The 22,551-nt window shown below is 29.9% G+C and overlaps 3 protein-coding genes across 3 annotated transcripts; 2 read left to right on the top strand and 1 right to left on the bottom strand.

Annotated features, from left to right (window-relative positions):
• Nucleotides 1–794: 794 nt before the first annotated feature.
• On the top strand, nucleotides 795–3,051 carry LOC102619868 (uncharacterized). Its single transcript, XM_006493383.4, has 2 exons — nucleotides 795–1,199; nucleotides 2,563–3,051. The coding sequence occupies exons 1-2, from the start codon at nucleotides 1,118–1,120 to the stop codon at nucleotides 2,757–2,759; spliced, it is 279 nt and encodes a 92-aa protein (XP_006493446.2). The 5' UTR covers nucleotides 795–1,117; the 3' UTR covers nucleotides 2,760–3,051.
• Nucleotides 3,052–7,036: 3,985 nt separating this feature from the next.
• LOC107174604 (uncharacterized) lies at nucleotides 7,037–8,197 on the bottom strand. Its single transcript, XM_015525641.2, has one exon. The coding sequence runs from the start codon at nucleotides 8,195–8,197 to the stop codon at nucleotides 7,037–7,039; it is 1,161 nt and encodes a 386-aa protein (XP_015381127.2).
• Nucleotides 8,198–12,813: 4,616 nt separating this feature from the next.
• On the top strand, nucleotides 12,814–13,553 carry LOC127898834 (pentatricopeptide repeat-containing protein At5g39710-like). Its single transcript, XM_052431328.1, has 2 exons — nucleotides 12,814–12,997; nucleotides 13,201–13,553. Exons 1-2 carry the CDS (start codon nucleotides 12,814–12,816, stop codon nucleotides 13,551–13,553), a joined length of 537 nt encoding a protein of 178 aa, XP_052287288.1.
• The last annotated feature ends 8,998 nt before the right edge of the window (nucleotides 13,554–22,551 follow it).

The following is a 22,551-nucleotide window of genomic DNA, read 5'->3' as shown; positions in this document are numbered from 1 at the left end:
TAACTAACTTTGGTAAAAAAATAAAAAATAAAAATGCATTTATAGTGTGATTAATGTCCATAAATTCCCTCAAACTAAAAAAAAAAGGTGAATTTTAAATTAGGTTTTTTTTATAATAACTTAACCTAAGAATTCAAAAATTTTCAAACAGTCAAACCGGCCCGGCGGCCACCACCAAAAAAGCATCTACTTGTACTTTTTTGAAATCAAAATCCGACATATTGATGGCCCTCAAAAGTCAAATTGCTCATAACCATTAAAAAAATAAAAATAAATTATTAAATTAATCACCATAATTCAAAAAAGCCAATCTTTACTCTCAAACAACAAAAGCAATACCCACTCACAATACACCACGTGTTCCCTTTCCCTAATTTAATATTCATTTGTCTTTATGCGTGCGTATTGCTTTCCATTTCTTCATTCATATAAATAATAAAAATACGAAAAAGAAAAACTCAAATATCGCTGCTACATCTATTTTTCTTTTATCTTTTTGTGGGGGCTAAATTTCTATTTTTATGTTATTCAAAGTTCAATAATAAATCTTGTTAACCTTTCTCATTCACCAACAATTAAAAAATAAAAAAACAAGAAGAAGCTTCTATGAATATATGATAATATACTCGAATTAAAAAAAAGGAAATTATTGTATTCCCATATTCTAATTAATTAATTGATTTCAAATGCCATAAAAATCAATTTAAAAAATAAAAAAATAAAAAAAACAGTATGCAAGCACGTGTCGGTGGCGGGCTTTTGATAACGAGTTATAACAGACACACAAAGACGGGAACAACACAAGCGAAGGCAACAACAATATAGCCACAGCTTCTTCAGAGCAACAAACTCAAAAACAAAATTTTTCCAATAAAATAAATAAAAAAATTAAATTAATATCAATCGAAAGATCAAAATAATTTCTCCGTTTGATCTTTCTTTGAAACCCTTTTGAGCAAACAGGGCAGCGGTGGCTGTGGCGGCGGCGGCGGCACTGGCGGGTGTTAGAATTATAGGCAGTGCAAACAAGTACAATAGTAACAGTAACAGTAACAGTAGCAATAATAATAAGAAGAAGAAGAAAGTGGAGAGGAAAGCTAAAGTGAAAGAGAGATTCATGGAGCTGTGGAACAAGATGATCTTTCCTGTTAGAAGAGTCTGGGTTGCTGTTTCTTCTCGTGTTAAAGCTCGCAAAAACGGTGAGTTTTGATCTTCATCATCACTTTGCTTTCTTGTTTCTTTTTTCATATTTTTTTCCCTCTTAATGATTTTTCTGTGTTTATGTGAGGCAGAATAGAAGAAGTATATTGCACGCTCTTTTCTTGATTTTGCTTCATTCATGTGTATATGTATATTTTTTCATTTTTCTTATGAAAATGGTTATTTTTTTAAGCCTCATTTAACCACATAATGATGATTTAATTAAGTTATGTGTTTTTCTTTTTAATTTACTTCTATTATCAAACTGTTCCTGACCCTTCTGCAGGAAGAAAGAAAAAAAGAAAAAAAAGGAAAAAGAATTCCATCGTTGTTTGGATTGTTTCTAGCACTTCAATATTTTTTGCTCAACAAAATGGGTTCAAATCCAAAAATTGAAAGTCTATCAAATTTCAATAATAAATTGGTCTGGTCGATGATTTCAATATTTTTTTAATATAAATTTTTTTTTGGTCCTTGTAAATAATTTTTATCATTTGAAGAACAAGACTTTTTGATTTTCCATCATGTTTCAGCTCTATCTCTCAACTGATTTTTTATTTTATTATATTTTAACTATTACTATTATACAATCCAAAACATATTCTCAAAAAGGAAAAAAAATTGTTTAATGATCATTTCAAGGAGTAAGCAATTATTGCACTAGCATTATTGCAAGCAATACTTCCTTAATTCTTTCTATACTAACAAAAGCTACATAGCAAGAAAAGATTCCACTTGCTGGGCTACGTCCGCTAGGCTAAATCCACACAATGACAACAAAAGAATACCAAAATAATAAAACTCTAAATAAAATAATTAGTGTATGATGTTTTAATAACACTTAATTGGAGAATTTTCATTACTTTAAGTCCTTAATAATTGTATTTAATCCACCGACAAGAATACTTTTTCTTGTTTATCGTACTAACAGGAAAGTTTTTTTTTTGGGAAAAAAAAAGAACGAAAAATCCAATTTGGATTCAGATGGATAGCTTCGCCGAAAGGTCAAGCTAGAGTGATAGGATCAACATCTTTTGTAGTGCAGCTTTATACTTAAGTTTATTTAGAAGTAGGATGATAGTAACATCCACTTATACATCAAATTACAACTTTATGTAGATAAATATATAAACCGAAAGAGCTACTTGTCCTGTGGGGACCACTTGGGGCATCAGATACTTGTGCTGAACTCAACAACCTAATGGGATCTTATATCTCAACTACTTTATGATTAATGGTACTTAAGTTTCTTGATTTTCAGTAATTATAGATGATTGCAGCGATGTTTCAAGATTTGCGCATATATGTGAATGGAAAGAATTGCTTACTTGGTGCTCTCTTAATGGTGTTGTTTCTGGGCAGGTGCTGGGATTTTGAAGCTTCGTGATGACGTACAGACTTGTGAATATCAAGATGTTCAGGTGATGTGGGAAATGCTGAGTAGATCAGAATCAGAGATGATAAATCACAATCCTAAGCGGCGGCAAAGACCCTTTTGGAGAGTTTCGGTCTGGTCTAACCATGGTTCGTCAGCATCCTTCTCAGCAAAGCATACCTGAAAAGAGAATGCAGTTTGATGCTATAAGAACAATAATAATAAGGATATGTTGCTGCTTTCCTCCCTGCAACCTGACATGGCTTCATGTTGTTACAACCATTTGAGCTCACATTGCAGTGGCGTGTGTAGAGCTGTTGCAACTGTGTCCAAATCAGTGTACGATTAAATATGTATCAAATTTTCATTTTTGCGTTTTGAATCGCAAAAAGTGATCTGTCAATTTACAGTATCATTTTGTACATAAATGATACTTGGGTACAACCTGCAATCAAGTCATGAATAGCCTTTCTTTCTTTGCTCATGCACATAACTCGCGTGATGGATAAGCAATTGCTGTGTCACCACTGATGTGCTACTTCAAATTTATTAGCCAACTAACCACAATGATTAAACTGCATAGATTTCCGAGTATTTATCAGGGTTGACAACATTCCAAAGGTAGACATCAATCAAATCCAGCAAAGGCATTTCTTAAACGCCCGGGATGCAGGTTATAACGTTACGACGGTACATATTACAAGCATACTTTCAGTAAACATGTGCTAACTACAAAATCTTGGTACTAATATCAATACTCGGATCCATTATCAAGTCAAAATACTCGATCCATAATGAAGTCAACAAAAAATATTTTGTTCTGAGAAATGCAGTAAGAATAAAGCTATGTAAAGTGAAAAAGGATCAAAGCAATTAACACCCAATCCATCGACTAGATCTCTCAAGTAAAAGCAGGATTGGAATACAGTTTTAGATTTCTTTTCAAAATGCTCTGTAGATCTTTTTTCTAAAGTGCTATCCTAGATTTGATGGTAGACAACAAGATCTTATATATCTGAACAATGTCAGTTCTGAGACTGTTAATAGTAGCAAGGAGATACCACACAGAAAGCATCTTTCATTTAATAAAAGCAGAAACATCATGCAATTTAGATGTAAGATAATTGCAATACAGATTCAAAAACGCAATTAAATACTTAAGCCATGAATATTTGCATGTTTCTCAAATTAGAAAGTGTAAAGCTGTGAAGAGCCATGAATTTCGTCATTAATTTGCACACAATAATAGATAACTGTTTGCAATGATAACATAAATATCAAGTAGAAAAAAATGAGAAGCTAGAAAGTATGAAAAGAACAACTCTTCTTCATCACAATAATAGATAACTGTTTGCAATGATAACATAAATATCAAGTAGAAAAAAATGAGAAGCTAGAAAGTATGAAAAGAACAACTCTTCTTCATTTTTCTTTTCACATTGGACAAATTATCTTGCATCAGCCACTACAAACAATTTTTCTTTTTGCAAACTCAGAAAATTCTAATCCAAATAACGATAGTATATGTTTGCTTCCATTAGCATCAAGCATTGAATTTTGCACTACTCTGCTAATGAGAAGACAATCAATAATCTGTTCATAACTCACAAAATTGCCCCTTTCCCTAAAGTTCTCACAAGCACGTGTCAACTGCCAGTGGACATTATTACACAAGTGTGAAGAGACCAAATTTTTTGTGACTCATTAATAGGTTTTCAACAGGATAACTCTGCAATTATACATAATATACAATTTCAACTTTCCTGATCTTAATACTACTCGGCCCCAAACAATGAAGCAATGAGAAATTATTACTTATCTGAAGTGAGACAATCATCCACAAAAAGATACAAGCCTTGAATATAAATTCCGGCACTCTGACTAGGAGGAAACAGAAAGAGAACTTTTGCAAAATTAAAAACATGGGAAGTGAATCAACATTACCTTACGATTATCTTCGATATCTTTGACATAATTAATTCTCTCTCTCCTTGACTACTGCATCAAGAAATCCTGATATCTAAAACTTCAAACAGAAGCAACGAGATGATCACTGAATTTTAACAGTTAAGGTGATGATCCAATTATAAAATATTAGAAGAGTCTGTCATCACAGATTGAACACTGATTACTGCTTAGAAAAGGAAGATAAATCTTAACACTGATAAAGCAGTGAATGAAGCATTTAATTAACTCTGATACTCTCATATATCTCTTATATTTCATGTACTGCATACTTTGCACACAACTTTTTACCATCAAAGAAATGTTCAAGTACCAGTGCAATTTGGAACTATGGGCATGTATAGAATCTCACATAAGCATCAATTGTTCATATTTCCTACAAATAGATTCAAAAGTTAATATTCATCTTTCCTTTTCCGATGAGTAAAAACATTCAGCAAAAGGTATCTAGGACATGCCACCCAAATATTCAAATAAAGCTCTGCACCTGATAATTCAATCACTTCAAAGAACCTCATATTCCAGCCCAACCACACAAGAAAAGCTCACCATAAGGGTTAGTCCCTGTATATAAAAGGAAAGAACTGAAAAGAGTCTTCACGGATTATATTTACGTTTCCAACAGTCTAATTCATGATACTATTGAAAAAAAATATAAAGATCAGCAAATCATTGTGTTAAATACTCAGAAAGAATAAACTTCATAAGTTCTAAAGTACCTTCTCAAAAACCCAAACCAGTGCAGGCAAGACCTTTATGAAGAACAGTTTCAAATGTCTAGGTTACAGCCACAAGCTTTATTGCCTACTTTGATGAGACCTGACAACATGAGAATTGCTCTAATAGAAGTGTCTTCTCTAAACGACATTCTCTCCTGCATTTATTTTCTCTTACTTTTATGTTCCCAGTACAATACAGCAACTTGAATCCCTTCAGATATATGTATTAGCACATGTTGCAATGAGTTTACATCAAGTATAATTTATAAAAGGACAAAAATCAACTGTCAATAAAATTGCTTCTCATCGCAGTCACAGAAACATATAGAACTGATAATCTAGAAAACTACTGCCTCAGAAATTCATGTATCTATATTTGAAGGAGTTTCCTGAAGCAAGCATAACAGGAAAACAGTAAAAAATGCAAACATCTGCACTAAATAAGGGTGAAAGTTGGCTCAACTAGTGAAACCATTTTTAGGGGTGTAAGAGGGCTGGGGGTTCAATCCTGCCCCCGTTAGGGTAGGGGAAGGGATTTGGTTTTAATTCATAGAACAAGAAAGGATATAAAAAATTGAAAATGATTTTTAAAAGAACATCATTTGCACTAATTTACAGAGCTGTAGTTCATTATGAGTAAAAAAAATGAAAGGAATATGAGTATGAATCTGTTCACCTCTGGATTCTATGCAAGCAAACAACATATTGGGATATCCCTCACTGATACAACAACAAATGTTAAACTGGCACAATCTAGATTCATGATGCTGCCAATTCAACAAACTTCTCAGCATTCAAAAATCCACATGGTTGCTAGAATAAGTTCAAGTTTGCAATTACAGTCAATAAGAAATTTTTACCTTGAATGTAGCCCACTAGTTAAAAATGGAGATGGCACAATATCCCCATTAGAAGATGATAAGAATATCACCCTTCTTGCTTATGAAGTAGAACTTAGTTGATGGCCTCCTATGGCCAAACAATTAATTTTCCAAAAGTTTAAAATGTAAGAAGTAGATAATCCACAACAATATCATCCAAAAAATTTAAATGATGTTTCGTCATTCTTAATATGATGCCGAACACAGTGCAGCTTCAAGGAAGTATTATAGCAAGAGCTTGCATCAGTAATCCATGTAGAAATAAATAAATATTAAAATTCACAAATAAACACCCAAACAAATGATACTAATTCTAAAATAGTACACCTTGAATTGACTGTAAAGTTGAAAAGAAAATCAGCAATAATTGTCAATTGGACATAACTTTTTGATATTGAGATCCAAACAAATTCTAAGTTGAAAACAGATACACACAGTAAATTTTACATAATGCAATTTCACATTTCACCTTCCTACTCTGCTAAATAAATTATTCCTGCAAAACTTTTCTAAAACTAATTGTTTCTATAAGTTACAGAAAATGCTAAACATATGCAGTAAGTGAAAGAAAAAATGACAAACTATTCTACGATACAACAAAGCAACCAAACACGGGTCTTCTTTTCTTCTTGTCCCTTTCATTGGTTGCTGTCAAGAGAGGTATTCTAGTATTCAGGAAGACTATGAGCTCTAATGGACATGATCATACTCTGATTTCTGTTCTCCTGGTAAGGAGAGATTTTATCTGGATGGCAGCTGATTGGATTAACAAGGACATGGAAGAGCACCCACTGATTCATTGGCACCCAAGTAACACTGCCACTTTTGAGGACCCTTTCAAACAGTAAGGTCAAATTAATAACATTTAGAAGACATCGAAATTCTCTCCAAACACATTATTCCTCCTGCGAATGTGTACAAATTTTCTCCAGTAGCAATGGCCAGGCTTCTCCAAGCTGCTGTGGTTTCAGCCACATTGCAACCTTGAAATCTAGCAAAGATAATGGGAAGTTGCATCTCTGTTCAGCCACGTCTTTTGAAAGCCTATTGCCATTTTCCACATGAAAGTGATAATCTGGCAAGACACCGTTAACAAGCTTACCATGAGAATGGTGCTTGTGGATTTTGTTCTCCACCAAGTCATGTCCACACCTTGTTCCTACCAATTCAATGGAAGACTTGATTAACCGCTTTAAGTATGCATTTAACCCACTGTTCAACAGATTAACACAGTCCATTGACACGCCTTCAATGCCATGAGCTGTGGCAATCTGCTGCATCTGTTCTTTCAGTGTATCGTTGTCAAGAAGTTCACCACTATCATATGAGCTTAAACATCGACCACTGCTTGCTAAATGCGGTGTTTGGCGGGCCCCACCTACACTAGATGGGCAAAGTGGTATTCCAAGAGGTGCTTTGAGTGAACTTCTAGCAGACAACTTTTTTCCATCTCCAACAACCAATACTTCCCTTTGTTCATTTGTATCTACTGAAATTATACTTTCTGTAGATCTTTTTATGTTAGTAGGGTGCCAAGACATCACTTCGTCATCCTTATTTGCATTGTTTGAGATTACTTGACAATGCTGCACCAGCTTATTTATTCGATGAGAATCCAAATCTCCATTATCAGAAACTACATTATTACCCGTAATTATTGATTGCTGAGAAGAAAATTCCGGCTTCCCATCAGACCCAACAGAGATTCCCGATCTTGTCCCGCAAGGGGATGATAGCAAGCCATTGTCATTCTTCCGATACCCATCACTCATAAACTCAAAACTACCCTCATGTCGAGTTGATCCTGATGGCGGGACTTTCGCACGACAGGCATTTTTCAAAATTGAACGAATTAATTGATTATGAAGTGTAACATTCTCTTTCCCAATAATCTTCAAACAGAACTTATTGAACTCAACCTTGTTTATCTTCAAACTCAATAACTTATTCAAATAATAAAAATACAGCTTCGACTTATCCGGCCCTAGTCTCTTGACCAACTGAGCTTTCAGCTCCACGAGATTGATCCGTGAATGTGGCTGATTTGGCCGTTGCATTTCTCACCAGCAAAAACCCAAATACGACAATTCGGTAAACTACAAAATCCCTCCAACTAAATCATCAATTTTCAACTTTCTCCATTTAGTTTCGAAAAACCAAATTTGCTTTGCATTAGAATTATGCAAACTTGTAACTCTCACAAAACCCATAAAAGGCCAAAACCAAAAACTCTCCAAAATTCAGTCATTTAACAAAACTTGAATTCTCAGTTCAACAGAGCCAAACCCCTCCAGCCATATTTACAACCCCTTTATTTTATTCAAATTATCGAAGCTACAGCAGAAATTTTTACATAAATCACCAAAGCTCAGGGGCAAACTAGCTAATGGGTAATTGCATCAAGGATGGATTTTGATTAACAGAGATTCTAGAGAGAGAAAATGGATGTTCTGACCTGTTTGGAGCTCGAGAAAGTGCAAGAAAATTTTTCTGGGCTCTGATCCTTGCAGCATCTTGTTCTTGCATTGAGCTCGCTCTTTTGCTCTTATTTGCTCTCTCTAGAATTTCTTTTGCGTTTTTTAGTTCATTTTAAAGCCTCTTTGTTCTCAAATTTTCGATATAAAATCTTTGATTGAATGAAAAGATTTTATAGAAACAAACCCTCGTTCTTCACCTTCTTCTTGCGATACTATTTCTCCCTCTCTTGGTCTCTCTTCGTTTTTTGCTTTCTTTATTTATATTGCTCATTTTTGCAGCACAATTAATTCCCTTTTTCGAATAATTGATTTTGATTAAGTGTTTTTTTTTTAATTATTGTACATTTCTCTAAGATTAAATTTTGTGATTACTTATCATTTTGGGTTTCTTTTTTTGTTACAAAATATTACAATTTAGTACTTTCGGTTATTTAAGCTTACTTGACTTATAAAATATTAATTTTATTCTTACTTTAAAGAAAAAAATACATAAATTTTAATTAAATCTAATAATTTTCACCATTGTATCTCAAAAATTTAAATAAAAATTTATATTTGCACATACAAAAAGAAAAAAAGAACTGTAACCTAAGGCTTCTCTACTGTATTTATTAAAACAATTTCGTATTCAATCAAATATCAATTTAACTCTAGTTATTAATTGCCAATTAACGTAAACAAACAAATATACATACATACATACGTGGACATTTTGTGCATTAAATAATAAACTTTATATTTAATTGATAAGATACAAATTTATAATTTATAATTTATAATTTTTATCAATAATTAATAATTAAAATTAAATTATAACATAATTGAATAAAAAACTAGTTACTACAATGATTAATATTTAATTAATAATTAAAATTTTATTGCTAATTAATCATGTTTTTGTTAAAATAAAGATCAAATTGATATTTTATATGTACGGTCAGCTAACGTGAAAATAATAAAATGCAAGATTTTGTAATTCTTTAATAATATTAATTATTTCACAATAACTTAAGTAGTAAAAAGAAAATGCCTATTTTTTTTCACTTTTAAAAATCTTTCGTTTCATTTAAAAAATGTTTGAAGATTTGTAAAATTTAACCATAGCAAACTTTAATTTTAAAACTTTCTTTAAAAAAGTAAATGAGTCATGTTATCCTTACAATGTTGGGAATACAATGAAATTATTACAAAAAGTGTTGATTTATATAATTTTGATAAATTATATAAATTATACAAAAGGAAATGGAACATTGTGGAATCCAATTTGTTTTTCTTTTAAAGACAAAACATAATTTTTTTCAAAAAATAAAAGACACAAATGTGACAGGTAATAAATTGTATTTGTGTATATATTCTATCACTGAACTATTGCCCCGAGTTGCTTTCAATTGATAGTGTGTTTACTTTGATTAAGTGTTATTTATTATCATACATTTCTTTTAATATTAAATTTTGAGATACTTATTATTTTGGGTTTCTTTTTTTTTTTTTTAACTACTTAGGTTGAAATAATAATTAGGTGCAATAAGTATTGCGCCATAATATTTTACTACTGAAAATATTCTAAATTATTACAATTTTCTATTTTTCTTTACTACTTGATAAAAGAAATACATAAATTCAAATTAAACATAATAATCTTCACTATTGTATTTCAAAATAATTAAATAAAAATATATCTGCACGAAATAATCTTAAACCTAAGTTATGTAATGCATTTATTGCAGTGATTTTTCATTCAATTAAATATCAATTTTAATTTTAATTATTAATTATCGATAAAAGTTAACAAACAAAGATAATTAACAAATAAGTATACATATACATGGACATACATTTCGAGTACTAAATAATAAAATTTATATTTAATTGATAAAAATAAATTTATAGTTTTTTAATTTTTTTTAATTTTTATCAATAATTAATAAATTAAATTAAAATTAAATTATAAAAATTATTATTTAGAATAATGATTAATATTTTATTAATAATGAATTTTTTTTGAATGTTTTTCCTTAAAGTAAGAGTGAAATTAGTATTTTATATGTCAACTAATGGCCAGCTAATGAAAAAGTAGTAAAATACAATATTTTATAATTTGTTCAGCAGCAAAACATTAGGGTGTGATACTTATTAAATCTATTTATTATTTCACAGCAACTTAAATAAATATTCAAAAAAAGAAGATAACCTTATTATTTTTTTAATTTTTAAAATTTCTAATTTCTTTAAAAAAATATATAAAGATTTGTAAACTTTAACCATAAAAAAATTTAATTTTAAAACTTTCTTTAAAAAAAATAATAAAATTAAATGTGTGCATCTTAAGACTCCGTTTAGTATAATATTTTAAGTAGAGCTTATTTAAATTTAGTTTCAGTTGTCAAAGGCAATTTTTATTAAAAATTATAAAATTACGTTAATAGTCAAATTCTTTTCAATGATATTATGGAAGAAATGAAATAAAATTGTTAAATAAATAAAGAATATTTTAAACATTCTAATATTTAAAAAAAAATTAACCTCAACTACTAGATATCCAAAATTTGAGCTTTTTAACAGTAGAGGTCAAATAGTTTATTTAGGTTCCATTTGATATAACTTTTCAAATAGAGCTTATTTAAGCGTAACTTTTTATTAGTAGAGTTTTCACTAAGAAAAATTTAGTTCTTTGGTTGTCAATGAGAACTTTTATTAAAAATTGTAAAATTACTTTAATAGCAAGTTATTTAAAATTATGTTATGAAAGGAATGAAATAAGATTATGAAATAAGTAAAGGATATTGTAGATATTTTAACATTTTAAAATAGCTTTTCGACCTGAGTTGTTATATTTGACTCCCTTATTATATCTCACCGGTCCACACTAATTGTTTTTATAATAATATTGATTTTATCCTTATATAAAATGATTTAAAAGGGTAAATTGCTTTTAAGTACGCCTACATGATAATTTCTAATAATATCTAATTTAGCTAATTTAATTTCTTAAACCCTAATTTCTTTTGACTTTTTAAATGATTGTCTCTTCTAAAATATTGTATACTCTACTTTTGTAATAATAGAAGAAATTAATTTTCAGTACTTAATAGATGATGATGAAGAAGTATCAAATCTTTTTTTTTTTTTTATGGTTATGGCAATGATGAATAAAACTTTTTTTTTAAAGAGAGAGGTTATAGTGATTTTGAAATTTTTTTCTTTTTAAAATAGATTTATAAGTTTTATATGGTTGGTACTTATAAATTTTTAAAATAGATTTATAAAACTTATAAGTTTTAAAAATTATAATAAGAGTAAATTCGGGATTAGATGGTGTATGTTGGGAGATAAAAATTAGTTTAAATTTTTTAATGGGATTAACTGAAAAGTGGAGGTTAGTGAAATATAATAAGGGTGTTAAATATCAACTCTTTCAATCTCTATTCCCAAAAACCAAAAACTTGAAAACAATCAAAAGCTCTACTTAACAATCAAATAACAACAAAAATTAGAAAGAGTTTATAGGATTAAACAAGTACTTATAACCATTTGATAAGTCATACTCAACATACAATTAATCTTTAAAAGCTTTGCTCTAAAAATAATAACAAAAAATATGAAAAATAAATTATGCCATTAAATAAGAAGTTATGTCCATTAGCAAAGCCATAACGCAATATAAAATCTAGAATCAAAGTTTTGATCATCGATTCAAGGCCGGCTCAAAATTTTATCTTAAATGGGTTTTAGAGATTCATTTGGTTCTTGTTCTATTTGTTCATTAGTATAAAAGCTAAGCTCCTATTAGAATCACCAGTACTTACCAAAGCCTCACTTCACAAATTTCTTAATGAAAATTGTAAATCAAGTAACATCACTCTCGATCAAGCACTTAGCTTTTTGGATTCTATGATTCGAATGCAAACAATTCCTCAAGTTTCATCATTTAATAAATTATTTAGTGCACTTGCTAAGAATAAGCAGCATGATCATGTTATATCTCTTCACAAAAGAATGATTTGCCGGATTTAATTTTTTGAAACATTTTGATTAATTGCTTTTGTAGCACAAGTAAGGTTTTAGGTGCTTTAATGGCTTTTGGCAGTTTTATAAGGAGGTGTTATAGGCCTCTGAATGATGTAACTTTTAATTCTTTGATTAAAGGTTTTTGTATGGAAGGTAATATAAGAGATGCTTCACAATTGGTTAAGAAAATGGCTACGTTTGGTTGTAGGCCTAATGTAACTACTTGTGATACTTTAATTACTGGGTTGCGTCGAACTGGCAATATGAATTTGACTCTAAAGTTGCATCAAGAAATGGTTAATGGGATGGGTGATTTTGGTGGTATCTATAAGCCTAATGTTTTTTGTTATGGTAGTTTGATTGATGGACTTTGTAAGGATCGTTTGGTGGACCAAACAAAAGATTTGTTTATGGAAATGAAGGATAAGGGAATTAATGCAAACACTCTTGTTTATACATGACTAATTCATGGTTTTTTTTTTGTGCGGGCAATTTGAACATTGCAAAAAGTTTTTTTTTTCAGATGATAGATCAAGGTGTATGACCTAATCTGCAAACACTCAATGTGATAATAGATAAGCTCTGTAAGAAGACAAAGTTGGTCGAAGCAAATAGATTGTTAGAACTGATGATGCAGAGAGGTTTGAATCCTGTCATTTTTACTTATACGCCATTGTTGAATGGCTATTGCTTAGTGGGTAAAGTTAATGTTGCAATAGCATTATTTGATTCCATGGCAAGAAAGGGCTTTATGCCAGATGTTTTTAGCTATAGTGTCTTGATAAATGGGTATTGTAAGAATTTCAATGTTGAGGAAGCTATGAATGTTTCTCGTGAAATGATTTTGAATGGTGTTAAGCCAACAATTGCTACCTATAACATACTGTTGACTGACCTTTTCCAAGCAAAAAAGGTTGGAGAAGTTTAAAAAAATATTTAATGAGATGAAGCTATGTAATGTTGTACCTGAGACATTCACATGTAACATTTTCATTGATGGGCTCTGCAAGAATGGTCATGTTTTGGAGGTAATGGAATTGTTTCCCACTTTAGAAATCAGCAATTGTGAACTTTTCGTTGAAATTTTCAACTCTCTTATTCGTGGATGTTGTAAATTTGGGATATTCGAAATTGCTTCGGAGTTATTCAACAAATTATCTTGTAAAAATCTAGTGGCAGATGTTGTAGCATACAATATTCTAATCCATGCCCTTGGTAAAGAAGGGCAAATAAAAAAGGAAAATTATTTGTTGTTAAGTATGGAGGAAAATGGGTGTGCTCTAGATGTTGACACATTTAATACGCTTATGATCAGTTTCTTACAAAAAGAATGATGCCCTAAAGATGTTTGAACTATTTCATAAAATGGATGAGAGAAATGTGGTGCCAGAAAAATGCTCACTATCCATTGTCAAAGACATACTGGTGGAGAATTAAAAAACGGCCAGTATTTGGGCTTGTTTTCTTTATTTTCTCTCTAAAAGTCAATCAAAAAGTTGATATAGTAAGTGTTGTTTGTGTAGCATGCATTATAAGTGTAGAAATCTATGGAGTTTTGCTCAATAAATGCTGAAGATAGACTACACTAGAAGGATCAATTTTTTCAAATAGGTGGAGAAAATTTTAATGGCAAATTAAAGTATGCTGGAATCATTTTCTTGTTTTGAAATCTTATGGAATGTATTTTCTTCATTATGTTAAGGTTACAAATCTTATGCAATGTATTTTGGTTGTTTCTTGCACTTATTAATTGCAAAAGTGAAGAGCTCATTTGCTTTCTTAGATGTAATTAGTAATAAGCATATCTTTATTGTGCCTTTTATGTTGCAATTAGCACATTAATGAGCCATTAGCAACTACTAATCACATATTGTTAATGACATTCATCAGCACTAATGCCTTTGGCTTGCTTGTTTGCATGGTCAGATTCATGGTTGAATGTGGCTTTTGTTGCCATAGCAAAATATTTTGACTCTAGAGTGGAGATGAGATAGGATTGCCAGAGTTGGTTCATATCAATAGTTATTCATTTTTTAATATAAATTTTATATATCTTTAATTACTTTTGGAAAAACAATTTTGAAGATTTGTAAATTTACCCAAAAAAAAAAAATTTCTTTCATTTGAGAACTTTCTTCTTAAAAAATATATTGTAGCGTTATCTTATACATTTGGTATGATATGAAATGCCTAATGCTTCTTTGGACCTGACTTATTGTACAATTGAGCCTAAAACTCATTTCAATGCCTATTGTCACAATGAATTATATTACCCATAACATTAATTTTGATGATAACAAACAAGATTAAAAATGATAGTCTTTAAATAGATTAGATTTCTTAGGCTGTATAATATTTTGGACAATATTAAAGTTCTGGGTACACACGAATAACTGTTAAATTTAAAACTGTAAACTGATAACATATGGTTAAGTTATTAATAGCTTCTGGCAATTAACAGTTAACCGTTTATGAGAAGATGACTAACTAGTAAATTCCATAAAAGAATTTATTTGAAAACAGAAAATTGATATTCGCAAAATGGTAAGTCAATTTCAAACAGGTGGGCTTCAGAAATTAAATAGCAAACTATTAAGCAAAAACGGCAAGCCGACTTCGATAAGTGAACTCTCTGAAATTAAATGGTAAACCGACAATTTCAAACGGTGATCCGACAATTCAAATTTCAGCATAACGATCAGTTGGCACAAGTTAGAATGACAAATTGACTAATGTTAACGAAGATCCAATAATGTCCAGAAAGTCAACAATAACCAATTTTTTTTCTCTATCTATAAAAGGCTCCATCAAATACAATTTATATGGATGTTCAACAATTATCATCAAGCTTATCATTGCGTATTCAATCTCTTCTGAGCTAAAATTTATTTTTTTCTTTATCAAATTACAATTTGGATTTTCATCTGCAAACAAATATATTATGTGAGGGAAAATTTATGTAATCATAATTTCAATATCAAAATTGAGTGATTGTAAGTGTTGGAAACACTTTGAGAAATGGATGAGAGATCATTTCATATTGTAAATGTTTTATTGACACCTTGGATGTCAATTGTGAACATTTTGAAGCCTTGGATTGTAAAGGGTTGGATAATGGAATCCTCAAACTCAAATAGCTTGGAGGCGTGAATGTAGACAGAGTTTGTCGAACTAAGTAAAAATATAGTGTTTTCTCTCTTCTATATTATCTCTTTTAAATTTATTTGTTATTATATTTATTATTTCAAGTTTGTAGCATAAACTTGTATTGATTTTTAAACTTATTGCTTGATAACTTTTAGAAACCTAATTCGCGCCTCTCTTGGGTTGTTTAGTTAGACTTTTATTTGGTATTAGAGTAATGTTATCTTATTAGGACTTAACTGTCTAGAGTAAAAGATCAACGACAACCCAAAATGATTCTACCTTTAGGGAATGATAATCCACTACTAAACCATCATTCTTTGATGGGAATGATTATCTATATTGAAAAATTAGGACGAGAATTTTTTTAAATAATTAGATTATGAAATATGGGAAGATGTTTGAAATGGTCTATTTATGCCCACTGCTAAAAATGAAAAATGGGGAAGAAATTCTAAAACCTTCAAGAGAATGGAATGAGTCAGAAAAGAGAAAAAATTATTTTAATTCCAAAGCCATGAATGCTCTATTTTGTGCTTTATATAAAAAGAATTCCATAGAGTTTCAGATTGTTTTGATGCTTATGAAATTTAGAAGAAACTTGATATTGTTTATAAAGGTATAAATCAAGTCAAAGAGTCTAAGATCAATAGATATACTAGGCAATAAGAATTATTCCAAATAGAACAAAACGAGAGTGTTCATTCCATGTACACTAGATTTTCAGACATTGTAAACACTTTAGGAGCTCGGAAAGACCTTTTCAAATAGTGAAAAGGTAAAGAAAATCATTAGATTTTTAACAAAAGAATGGAGACCTAAGAGAACTGCCATTGAGAAAGTCAAGAATTTAAATATTTTATCTATTGATAATTTAAATGGCTCACTTATTTCCTATGAAAAGGATTTGGTAGTTGAAAGAGGTGATGAAGATAAAAAGAAGAAAAGCATTGCCTCAAAGCTTCAAGATCAGAAAGTGATGAAGAAAGTGAATTCAAAGATGAAGATGTGGCTATGATAGCCAGAAAATTCAAGAAATTTTTTAATAAAAGCAATGAGTGAAGAAAGTTTAGGAACTTCAAAAACAAAAAAGAAAAGAAGTAAGCAATCATATGTTTTGAATGCAAGAAGCCTGGACACATAAAATCATAATGTCCTCTCCTCAACAAGGTGAAAAAGAAAGCTATGGTGGCAACGTCAGATGACAGCGATGAGGAGACCTCAAATGAGGAGGAATCACATAAAGTGTCAAACTTGGTTCTTATGACAATTAGAGAAGAACTTGATGAGGTAAATGATCTTCCCTCTTATGATGAATTGTTTGAAACATTTACTATATTGCATAATTATATAAAGAATATAAGAATGAAAATTGCTTCTCTTAAAAAGAAAAATGTAGATATTTCAAATAAGAATAATAATTTAAATCAAAGATCAAGTGCCTAGAAGTAGAAAACAAAAGTTTGCATGAAGAAATTGCATTCTTTAAAGAAAAACAAGATGTTTTATCTAGAAATGAAGGTTTATTTGTAAATGATTTGAAAAAAGAAAATGAAACACTTAGAAAAAAAAGTGATGAGCTTAATCGTCTTAAAATTTATAAATGGGCAAAAGATTTTAAATAATTTGCCAAGCTCTCAAAATTGTGTTTTCGATAAATGAGGTATTAGTTGTAAGCCAACTTTGAAACAAAGGTTTTGTAAGAATTACTTTGTTAAGGCTGCCTCGATTAATGATCAAAATATATGCCATTATTGTAATAGAAATGGTTACATGATTTATAGATGTCCAGTTAGGAAAAATGCATAGTATGCAATCAAATGTATTTGAGTTCCAAAATGACCCATTACTAATATATAAAGACCCAAAAAGCTTTCGGTACCTAAAACTTGAGATTTTTTCTGTAGGGATCAAAGAAGAGGAAGAACAAATGGTACTTGGATAGTGGATACTCGAGACATATGACATGCAATTACTCTTGGTTTTGGAGTTTTATCAAGATCGAAAATGGTGGAGAAGTATCCTTTGAAGATAATTCAAAAGGAAAAATTATTTGTGTTGGTAATGTCGGTAAAGATTTCTCTACATTTATTGAAAATGTGTGTTTAGTTGAAAATTTGAAAGACAACTTGCTTAATATTAGTTAATTATGTGATAAATACTATAGAGTTATTTTTTATAAAATAAAATGTGTTATTGAAAATGTATGTGATGACGAAGTTTTATTTGTTGGATAAAGATGTGTTAATTTATACACTATTGATATAGAATGTGCATAATCTCATAATAAATGTCTTTCAACATTACATAATTATAGTTGGTTGTGGCATAGAAGACTAGGTCATGCAAGCATGGAATTAATTTCAAGATTTCTAAAAATGATTTAATTAAAGGATTTCTAAGGATTGGTTTTCAAAAAGATAGGGTTTGTAAAGCTTGTCAATTTGGAAAACAAATAAAAAATTCTTTCAAAAAAAAATTATATCTCTACTTCAAAACCGCTTCAACTTCTTTACATGAATTTATTAGAACCTGTTAGATATGTAAGTCTAAGTAGTAAGTATTATGCATTTGTGATTATCGATGATTTTTCTAGATAAGCTTGGATATTATTCTTAGTTAATAAGAATGACGTCTTTGATGCTTTTAAAATTTTCTATAAAAAGGTTGAAAATGAAAATGTTATGCTATTTCTTGCATTAGAAGTGATCATGATTGAGAATATGAAAATCATGATTTTGAAAATTTTTTGCAATAACTTTGGACTTGAACATCAATTTTCATCATCAAGGACTTTATAACAAAATAGAGTAATTGAGAGAAAGAATAAGTTTATTCAAAAAATGGTTGAGATCATGTTAAATAAAAATGTTTTACCAAAATATTTTTGGGCCGAAGCCATCAGAAACGTTTATTATGTTTTAAATCGTGTATTGATTAGATCTTACTTTAATAAAACTCTTTATAAGCTTTAGAAAGATAGAAAACTCAACATTGGTATTTCGAATTTTTTGGATGCAAATGTTTTTATATTAAATATCAAAGACAATCTTGGTAAATTTTATCTAAATTTTGATATTGGTATCTTTCTTGAGTATTCAAATTCAAAAAAAAAACAAAACTTATAGAGTGTATAATAAAAGAATCTTGATTGTAGAGGAATCTATGTATGTTACATTTGATGAATCTAAAAATTCTCTACGGAGAAAGTCATTGTTGATGATGATGCAGATGAAGCATTATGCAAAAATGATTTTTCAAAAGACAAGCAAGATAATTCACAAGGAGAAAATCAAGAGGAGTAACAAGAAGAACAAGCTAAGCAAGAAAAAAATGAAGGTAATTCTCAAATACTCCTTATGGAGTAGAGGTATCTTTCTTCTTACCTTAAAGACTTAATATTAGGAGATCTTTCACAAGGTTTAACTTCATCAGTTAGAAATACATGTGAACATACTGCATTCATGTCTCAAATTGAACCAAAATCATTTTTGGATGTGGAAAACGATGAATCTTGGATTATAGTAATACAAAAAAAAGTTAAATCAATTTAAGAGAACAAAATATGGAAACTTGTTACTAAATTAGAACATTAATCTATCACATGTACAAAATGGTTATTTAGGAATAAGATGGATGAATCCAGTATGATTGTGAGGAATAAAGCTAGATTAGTAGCTTAATGATGCAACTAAAGAGAATGAATTGATTTTGATGAAACCTTCGTACCTATAGCTAGATTAGTATCCATTAGGATGCTCTTAGCATTCACATGTCATAAAGACTTTATTTTATATCAAATGGATGTTAAAAGTGTCATTCTAAATGATTGTATTATGGAGAAGTTTATGTAAAACAACCCCCTGGTTTTGAAAATGAAGAATTTTCAAATCATGTTTATAAGTTGTCTAAAGCTTTGCATGATTTAAAACAAACACAAGAGTTTGATATGAAAGGCTTAGTTGAATTCTTTTGGAAAATAGTTTTTCAATGGGAAAAGCAAATACTACACTTTTTATTAAGCATAAGAATGAAGATATACTCATTATTCAAATTTATATTGTTGATATTATCTTTTGTTCTACTAATGAGCTTTTATGTAAAAGATTTTCCTCTTGTATGAACAAAGAATTTGAGATGAGCCTGATAGGAGAATTGAAATATTTGCTTGGACTACAAATAAAACAAAATGAAGAAGAAATCTTTATTAATCAAGCCAAATATTTGATAGATTTATTCAAAAGATTCGGATTTGAAAATGAAAAGGCTAAAAGCACTCCAATGAGCTCAACAATCAAGCTTGACAAAGATGAAAAAGGTACAAAAGTTGATGTTAAAACTTTACGAGTTATGATTGGCTCTTTACTTTTCTTGACTGCTCGTAGGCTGATATCATGTTTAGTGTATGTTTATGTGTAAGATTTCAATCATCTTCCAAGGAATCTCATTTACTTTTTTGTTAAAAGAATTTTTCATTATTTGAGTGAGACAATTGATTTAGGTCTTTGGTATCCTAGATGGACTTTCATAGATTTAACTTATTATTCAGATGCTGATTTTGTTGGTTACAAAGTTGATAGAAAAAGTACTAGTGATACGTGTCACTTTCTGGGTCATTCACTTATCTTTTGGTTTAGTAAGAAACAAGACTCAGTTATACTTTTAACCATCGAGGCTGAGTGTGTTGCTACTAGTAGTTGTTGCGCACAAGCCATTTAGATAAAACAAATCCTTAGAGACTATGGAATTAATCTTGATCATATACCTATCATATGTGACAATACAAGTGTTATAAATCTTCCAAAGAATCATATTTAATATTGTAGACCAAACATATAGAGATTATACATCATTTCTTGAGAGACCATGTTAAGAAAATGAAATAGTATTAGATTTCGTTTTAACCAAAAAACAACTTATAGATATCTTTGCAAAACTCCTTAATGAGGATTAATTTATCATAATTCGACATGAACTTGGGATAGTGAAATTTGCACATTAACTTGTCTATATATTATTTTGAGGTTATGTGTTGTGTTTGTATGGTTGTTTTTATTGATTGATTTTGAAAATCTGTATGCTTATACATGCATTCATGAATCGCACATTAAAAATGGCCTTTAAGACGTTTTGAGTTATTGAAATAACCTTGGAATGGAACAATTATTAGCCAAAAATCAAAATAAATGTGCGAGATTACTGTTAACATAAGCGGATAGCCATTTGTAAATAAATGGTTTACCGTTTAAAAATAGAAACTTGGGAAATGAAAACTACAAGTTATCGATTAACCGATTGAGGATAACGGTTTACTTGATTAAAAACAGAAAGGTTGTTTATGTTAACAGATAACCGATTAGGATAAATAGATGATTGTTTGAGTAAAGGAAACATTTTGTTTTATAATGTTAACTAATTCGTATAAACGGCAATTCAATTACGTGTTAAGTGATTACTAGAAATTATCGATTAACCGTTTATAGAAAATGGTTCACCGTTATCACGTGATACTAGAATAGTTCTAGGTTTTCTTCTTCATTTATAACAAACCCTTCACCGTTTCTTCTCTAGACCACGGTGGCTGTGTTTTTCGTCTCTAAAATCCTTTATTTCCTTGTGTTTTCTTGCCAACTTAAAGCCATACCATCATTTCTAATCACTGTAGGAACATTTTTATCCAATCAAAACATCATTTCAAACCCAAAATAAAAAATTCCCAATTTGAAACTCCATTATTAACCGAACCTCTTCAAAATTGACCAAGTATTTCACCCATTTTTTTTAAATTGAGCACCTATATTGTTTGTTATACTTTTCATTTACATTTTCATCAATTCATTTTCTCTCAAAACACCAAATTTCCCAAAACCCCCCATTTGTGTATCTATGGCCAGGATAGAGTTTTCAAGGCTGGAACAAGATGATAACAAGCGGCAAGGAGGAATCAAACGCCTCCCAGGGAGGTCTCAAAGTTCGAAAGAACCATTTGCCTATTATTCTATGATTAAACCGTTCCAAACCTGCTTTATGAAACACAAGGTAACATATTTTTACTTTGTCGATTTGGATGACCTTGAGGAGCTAGTTTTGTGTGGTAGTAGTATAAAAGAGTTGTTGGAACCTCGGGAAGAGGCCTTGAGAATTGAGGAGAGGGTATATTCTAACCTAGTTAGAGTATTCTACTTGAATATGGAATTTTTGGCAACTAGGCTAGACAAGATAATTATTAAAGGTAATTATTTACTGACCACTTGATTTTTCAGGCTTTTTAAAAAATACACAAATCTTATATTTTTTTGGCTAATTTCTACTTAAAGTTACAAAGTGTTTCAGTTGTCCACTGTTGTCTTAACTCTATTAAAGAAATTAATAGAATATTACTTAAATGACAATTTTACCCCAAAACATAAAATGATTATTTGACTTTAGCTAAATGACAAAAAAAAAAGATTACAAAACAAACTGAATTATTTTCAAAAATAAAATAAAATATATGTAACTTAAACGGAAAATATTATTTGTATTTATATTTTAATTTTTTAATTGTGCAATTTAATTGGATTTTCGGATTGGATCCGAATCCGATCTGAAGCCTAGTCTTAGATTACTAGTGCGTAAACGAACTCATTTTTCATGTTTAGGTAAAATGAAAAATTTACCCTCATGATGTTAGCAAAGTTATAATAGCATGTAGACGAAAGTGGACACGCGCAAAAAAAAAAATATATAGCTTCAAGTGGAAATCAGCCAAAAGAAGAAAGATATGTGTATTTTTGGAAAAG

Source organism: Citrus sinensis, chromosome 7, assembly GCF_022201045.2.
Source record: "Citrus sinensis cultivar Valencia sweet orange chromosome 7, DVS_A1.0, whole genome shotgun sequence".
NCBI classification, from domain to species: domain Eukaryota; kingdom Viridiplantae; phylum Streptophyta; class Magnoliopsida; order Sapindales; family Rutaceae; genus Citrus; species Citrus sinensis.
The sequence above is the reverse complement of the archived record's forward strand: the minus strand, read 5'-3'. Positions and strand labels throughout refer to the sequence as shown.